We start from the raw sequence: 7142 nt of genomic DNA on the forward strand, positions 1-7142 counted from the left end.
CTTCCCCTGCTTGGTGAGTTGACGCCATCTTAGGTTTAGGCTACACCATAGTTATGTGTAAGGAGGGGATTGGACGAAAGCAGGTGAGGTGCATGTCATGTCAGGTGATTGGGTGGATAGGAGATGCGTGTCAAGGGTCTCCATTGAGAAATACGTAGTATCAGAGAGGGGGGGGGGGGGGGGGGGGTGAGAGAGGAAAATGAATGGAGTGATGTTTGGAAACGGCAGATCGCCACAATACGGACCATCAGCGTTGGTTAGTTGTTTAAAACGTGGCTATATTTATAACGTCCTCTATCTCTGATACACTGAAAATACTGCCTGTCATGCAAAAAAAAGAAAGAGGGGTTGGGAGGCGGGCCATAGCGTCTCTGTCGATGATTTGATTTGACAGTTCTGGGCACTGGAGTTGGCGTTGGCCAACCCTGGCATGTTCCGCCCCCAAATCGAGTGTGTTGTGGCACTAAAGCGAGTGGGTTCTGGGACAATCAGGCTCTCTGAGGCATGAGCCACTTATGTTAACTTTAGGAGCAGTGCGGTAAATACAATATTCCTGGAATGCAAGTTTAACGAACCAGTTACATGTCCTCTGCATTCTACATCACATTAAGACATTACTGTTTGTTTTATTTTCTATGTTACATACTTATTGGTTAAGTTATTAGGTAGTTTATGTGCTAGGAATTCTGCCAGGGTACAAGGGACTATAGGCGGCCATCTTGCCTGCAGAATTTTCAAATCAAGTAGAATACCGTTTTGCCAGAAATCTTGGGGGTTTAGTCCACCTTTAAATTACTGATTACTTTATGATTAGATTACTGTTATGAATGAAATCTTGAAAAATGAACTTTTGATGTGAAAAAGTGTGAAAAACAAAAGAAATTTGATTTTTGCGATTTTTTTTTGCATACATTATTAAATTGGCGCACTGAATACCCAGGTATGTGAACTAAAATAATTTAAAAAAGTCATTTTTTGGTTCAGCTCGTCTTGAAGGTGTGAACCATGTGACCACAAGTCCGAGGTTCAGGTCCAGCCCAGGACCTTTCTCTCTAAAGGGCGTTTCCACACCGACCTCGTGCCAGCTGGGCTGTGAGTAATGAGAGTTTGTGTGCGTGTGTGTGTGTGTGTGTGTGTGTGTGTGTGGACTCACCCAGTCTACGATGAGGATCTTGGCCACGCCCAGTTTGTGCTGTAGCAGCTTGGCAGTGATGGCTACCGAGTTGAAGAAGCAGAAGCCCCTGCACAAACAAACAAACACACAAATGCGCACACACACACACACACACACACACACACACACACACACACACACACAGTTGTGTAATGGGCAAAAATGACCTAAATGCGGGCAGGCAGTGGGTGAGAACAGACATTATTGTAGGAGCTGCGTTTCTGTTGTGCTCACACTGCTTTAACGTCACTTACGGTAATTTGGGGCATGACGTGTGTGTGTGTAGCCACTTCTTAACATGCAGTGGAATCCGTATTATAACCTGCTCCTAGCCGGTTGGCCTGCATGTTAAACAACAATTAGCCGGCCTACGCGCACTCCCGCGAGTCCGTATCTTATCTACCTCGACCGCCGGTATAAGATCCGCTTCCACGCAATCGCTGCTCATGTTAACACGTTCACTGCCAATGACGAGTTGAGTCATCAAAAAAAATCCAACGGTTGACTGCCAATGACGAGTTGAGTCGTCAAAAAAAAAAAAAAAAATTTTTGACGGTGGGACGTTGATCAACGCCCCCCACGTCTCCTATAAAAATATTGGAGCCACCGAACGTGTACAACCCATTCCACCGACCCACTAAGTGGCAACAGTGCTCTCCAGACTAGAAAAAGCCGAGCCAAAACTGCAGGGGAACGCGCGAGGAAACCATTCTCATACTGTAAAATGGATTGGCGAAAACGCTTTCGCTTTCGCGCATTATCGCGCTGGGAGCTGGCGGTGGGGGATTGCAAATTTGCATAATAGATTATGGGTGAAACACACTTTGAAACACCAGCAGAAAGCGCAGAATCGCACGCAGCTTCATTCCAGCTGAGCTCAACCGAAAACCCAGAAACGAACGAGCCTCATTCTCATACTGTAGGCGAAAACGCTTTCACGCTGGTGCACACGGGCGCACAACGGTGGGGGGTTCCAAAAATAGACTGGGTGGAAAACACACTTTGAAACACGCAGCATAAAGCCTAGAATCGCACAAAGCTTCATCAAAGCTCTCAAACCCAAGAAACGAGTGAGCCCCATCCACACTCGCCGACGAGGGGGCCGCCAGGGAGGGAGGCTGCTCACTGCTCAGACAGGCAGTAGAAACTCGCTTGTGACAAACGCTGCTGAAAGCCACCAGACACGCCCACGGAGGGAGGAGTTTGAAGGAGAGGGCGTTCAGAACTATATTGTTTAGATGTCTGATCTCTCACTGATGCCAAAAATAAATGGTTAAAGTGACTGTTCTGCCTGTTTGATTGAATTTCACAAAACTGTGATTATCTCAGCTTTCAGTCTCAGACGCTGAAACCATGCTGTACTCAACGGCTAATATCTACATAACTACTAACTCTACAAACTAACTCTTTTAGACAGAGAAAGCACACATTCTATTAGTACTTTTGTGAACTTTGTGTTCACAAAGTCCAAGCAGAAAATAATCCTCGGCTCTTGTAAAATGAGCCAGAATCCTCAAAAAAACCCTCTGGCAGAAGCTACCTACAGTAAAAAAAAAACGGCTGGCAGTGAATGTGTTAAACAGTGGCAGGTCATTATCCGACTCTTCGTGACTCACTTCACGTTCACTAGTTTATTAATTAATGAATCGTTCGGGCAATCGCTTATATCAATGAGCAAACTCACGGTTTCCTCAAGTGCTGCCGGTAATAGCCGGCTTTTAGCCGGTAGGCTATTTGTTGCCGTGGCCGGCAAATTAAAAGGTCGCCGGCTCAAGTAGCCGGTTGGAAATGCCAAATAAATAAATCCATTATATAAAATAGCCCAATATTGTGTGACCAGTGATGTTGCCATCAGCTACAACTTAAATATAGAATTAAATATTATATATTTTCTATTGCGAGAATTCTCGCAGCGACAGAGAAGTCCTCTGCAGGTTGTAAAGCTTATTATTATGTCCGTTAATTTAGCCACTAATATCAACATCATTTCAGCATAAATAACCTACTAGAACCTCAATTGATTTGCCATGGAGTATTTAATGGGCAGCTTTCATTTATTTGTCTGAACACTTTATGGAGAATCGTCTCAAAGCTCACAACACGCAACAAGGGATTTCGTTCTCAGATGTAGCCTACAGGTAACACAATATTCTTACCTTTTGCCCTTCAGTTTAAAGTAAAGCAAATATTCTCATGTTGTGAAGTAGGCTATAAGTCCGTTCTGAAAGCGAGTTGGATGCCCGCGTGTCAACCAGCTGCAGTCCCTCGTCATCGTGTCAATATAGACCGCTTCAGAAAATATATAGGCTATAAAGTTTGACTGACTGCACGTCTCATCTCTGGCTTGTTGCAGGTAGGCAACTTCTTAATTTAGATTATCTTTCAAGCTATTTAATTTCACGTTCTTCGATGCAAAGAGACATTTAATGTAGGCCCGCCAGTGTTCTTTAGGCTTAATTAAACGGGAATATATGACAAACTCAGTTGACAAAGTGTGTTCATTCACTATAATAAAATACATTTGTTGGATAATAGCTTTTGTTTTTTGTGTTTTATTGTTTAATCTTAATGGGTCTGCAAACCCGAACCAAATTAATTCATTAAATAAGGAGCGGTGTGCGTGCAGCTCCTCCCTTTGCACAGACCGCACCGCAGTGAATAGTTAGAAAATTATTTGGAAATCAAAAAATGATTTAAAATTAAGATTTCGTTTGCTAAGAATTATACAATAATGTGTTATGTATTTATGAAATGATCAGGCTACATCTATCTTTTTTCAATAGGCTACATTTTGACTGGGCCGGTAAATATTCTATAAGGCCGGAATTCTGGAATGTCGCCGGCTCAATTGGCCGGCCAGAAAAAATACTAGTGGAATCCCTGGTTTGGTTACAAATTCGCTAAAGCTGTTTCCTATCACATTTCTTGTTTTCGATACATGCTACCGCCCCCACCAAGCCCCCCCCCCCCCCCCACCCACCCCGCCCACTGGCAGAAAAAACGGCTCATATCCAGTTGTTTCTTAACACATTGACTGCCAGCCGTTTTTTTTTGCTGTAGGTAGCTTCTGCCAAGCCGTTTTTTGAGGATTATGGCTCATTTTACAAGAGCCGAGGATTCGTTTCAGCTTGGAGTTTGTGAACATACAATATCTCAAAAGTACTAATAGAATGTGTACTTTCTCTGTCTAAAAGAGTTAGTTTGTAGAGTTAGTAGTTATGTAAGCATTAGCAGTTGAATACAGCATGGTTTTAGCGTCAGAAAGAATATTCAGAGATAAACGGCTTTTTGTGAAATTGATGGAACAGTCACTTTAACCATTCATTTTTGTCTCTCTCTCTCTCTCTCTCCCTCCCCCTCTCGCTCTCTCTCTCTCTCTCCTCCCTCTCGCTCTCCCTCCCTCTCTCTCTCTCTCTCTCTCTCTCTCTCTCCCTCCCTCTCGAGTTGCTTCAACTCCTCCCTCCGTGGGCGGACAAGCTTGTCACCAGTCAGTGCTTTGCTGCTCTCCTGTGCCTGCATGTCTGCACGGCCGCTGTTTGAGGAAGTCGGGATGGACTCGCTCGTTTGGAGTTTTGGTTGAGAGAAGCTTTTGCGATTCTGGTCATATTTATGCTGCGTGTTTCAAAGTGTGTTCCTCCACCTGTAATCTATCACCCGATCATAGTAGATCGGCTGAATCTATTATGTAAATTTGCAATCCCGCATCGCCAGCAATCAGCGCGAAAAGGAGAGCGTTTTCCCCCATCCATTTTTCATGAGAATGGCTGGGCTGAGAATGGCGTGACAAGTTAAAAAAATGCTTTCCTTCTCTAGCCAGGAGAGCACTGTTGCCACTTAGTGGGTCGGTGGAATGGGTATTGTCACACTCATCGATACATATTTGAGGTTTGTTTATTAATTGGAAAAGGACCACTGGAACAAACGCCGCAACATGATCCGGCTACTTTTTCAATCTGACTGGCTACTCAAAAGTTTGGGGAACTCTCTGATTTAAAATGAGATATTCCTCTAAATTGGGCTTCAAATGGCCAAAATTTTCCAAGGCCCAGAAATTCTTTGGCCATTTGAAGCCCAATTTAGAGGAATATCTCATTTTAAATTAATATTCAGCTCAGCTTAGAGACTATTGTAATGTCATTATTTGCCTTTTCTCAATCACCTCTATATCACCTATACCAGCTCATTTTTTTAGGGCCCCTGTCAGTCAAGGGCCCTTGAATCGTTCACACTTTCCTCCCTCTAGCTACGGCCCTGGGGGGATGTAATGTGTTCCTACCTGGGCTGGCACTAGTGAGTAGAGATGGGGGATGTAATGCGTTCCTACCTGGGCTGGCACTAGTGAAGGTGGTGAATAGAGATGGGGGATGTAATGCGTTCCTACCTGGGCTGGCACTAGTGAAGTGGTGAATAGAGATGGGGGATGTAATGCGTTCCTACCTGGGCTGGCACTAGTGAAGGTGGTGAGTAGAGATGGGGGATGTAATGTGTTCCTACCTGGGCTGGCACTAGTGAGTAGAGATGGGGGATGTAATGTGTTCCTACCTGGGCTGGCACTAGTGAGTAGAGATGGGGGATGTAATGTGTTCCTACCTGGGCTGGCACTAGTGAAGGTGGTGAATAGAGATGGGGGATGTAATGCGTTCCTACCTGGGCTGGCACTAGTGAAGGTGGTGAGTAGAGATGGGGGATGTAATGTGTTCCTACCTGGGCTGGCACTAGTGAGTAGAGATGGGGGATGTAATGTGTTCCTACCTGGGCTGGCACTAGTGAGTAGAGATGGGGGATGTAATGTGTTCCTACCTGGGCTGGCACTAGTGAGTAGAGATGGGGGATGTAATGTGTTCCTACCTGGGCTGGCACTCGTGTAGGTGGTGAATAGAGATGGGGGATGTAATGTGTTCCTACCTGGGCTGGCACTAGTGAGTAGAGATGGGGGATGTAATGTGTTCCTACCTGGGCTGGCACTAGTGAAGGTGGTGAGTAGAGATGGGGGATGTAATGTGTTCCTACCTGGGCTGGCACTAGTGAAGGTGGTGAATAGAGATGGGGGGTGTTAGCTGTTCCTACCTGGGCTGGCACTAGTGAAGGTGGTGAGTAGAGATGGGGGATGTAATGTGTTCCTACCTGGGCTGGCATTAGTGAAGATGGTGAGTAGAGATGGGGGGTGTTAGCTGTTCCTACCTGGGCTGGCACTAGTGAGTAGAGATGGGGGATGTAATGTGTTCCTACCTGGGCTGGCACTAGTGAGTAGAGATGGGGGATGTAATGTGTTCCTACCTGGGCTGGCACTAGTGTAGGTGGTGAATAGAGATGGGGGGTGTTAGCTGTTCCTACCTGGGCTGGCACTAGTGAGTAGAGATGAGGGGATGTTATGTGTTCCTACCTGGGCTGGAACTAGTGAAGGTGGTGGTGGCAGTCCGATATCCCAGCATCCTGCAGATCACCGTGCCATCCACAGTGTCGAAATTGTCATCACACACGGTGCCCCAGACCCCGTTGTGCCTCACCTCCACTCGCCCACGACTGGCGCTCCCTCCGGCAAGCCGCACGTTCATAGGTCCTAGTCACAGAAACGTTCATTTTACAACTTTTACATTCAGTACAAAGAGCGTGTCTTCATTTGGATAGTCCACAGGTGATACACAACTGACTATAAAGTGTAAAAAGTTTACAGAGTTTCAGGTGTACATTAGTGTGGATAGTAGGCTAGTCTATATTCAGTGTCTGGGTTATGGTTAATCTTAGAGTCAGGGTTAGATGGCCTGTAAAGATGGATTTTTTTTTTACATCATCTGATAGTTAGCCCATTGAATACCTATACTATATTTATACATTTTATTTATGCCATTTTCCTGTGACGATGAATTACTTTTCTTTGTTTTCTTGTAAAGTTAGGCTACCTCCAGATAAGACATTTTGTTTTCCTGAGATAATGGATTTTTACATCCGGAAGTCCACAATGGGCTTC

At 45.1% G+C, this 7142-nt stretch overlaps 1 protein-coding gene across 1 annotated transcript in view; it reads right to left on the bottom strand.

Annotated features, from left to right (window-relative positions):
• Positions 1-7142, bottom strand: part of hdac5 (histone deacetylase 5) — a gene marked incomplete at its 5' end in the record, with an annotated part of 151888 nt that overhangs the window by 26724 nt on the left and 118022 nt on the right. The window contains one exon of the mRNA XM_083649484.1: positions 1154-1241. Coding sequence (XP_083505610.1) covers positions 1154-1241 — 88 coding nt within the window. The remainder of the gene's footprint in view (positions 1-1153; positions 1242-7142) is intronic.

This window comes from Poromitra crassiceps, assembly GCF_964638095.1.
Source record: "Poromitra crassiceps genome assembly, chromosome: 13".
NCBI classification, from domain to species: Eukaryota; Metazoa; Chordata; class Actinopteri; order Beryciformes; family Melamphaidae; genus Poromitra; species Poromitra crassiceps.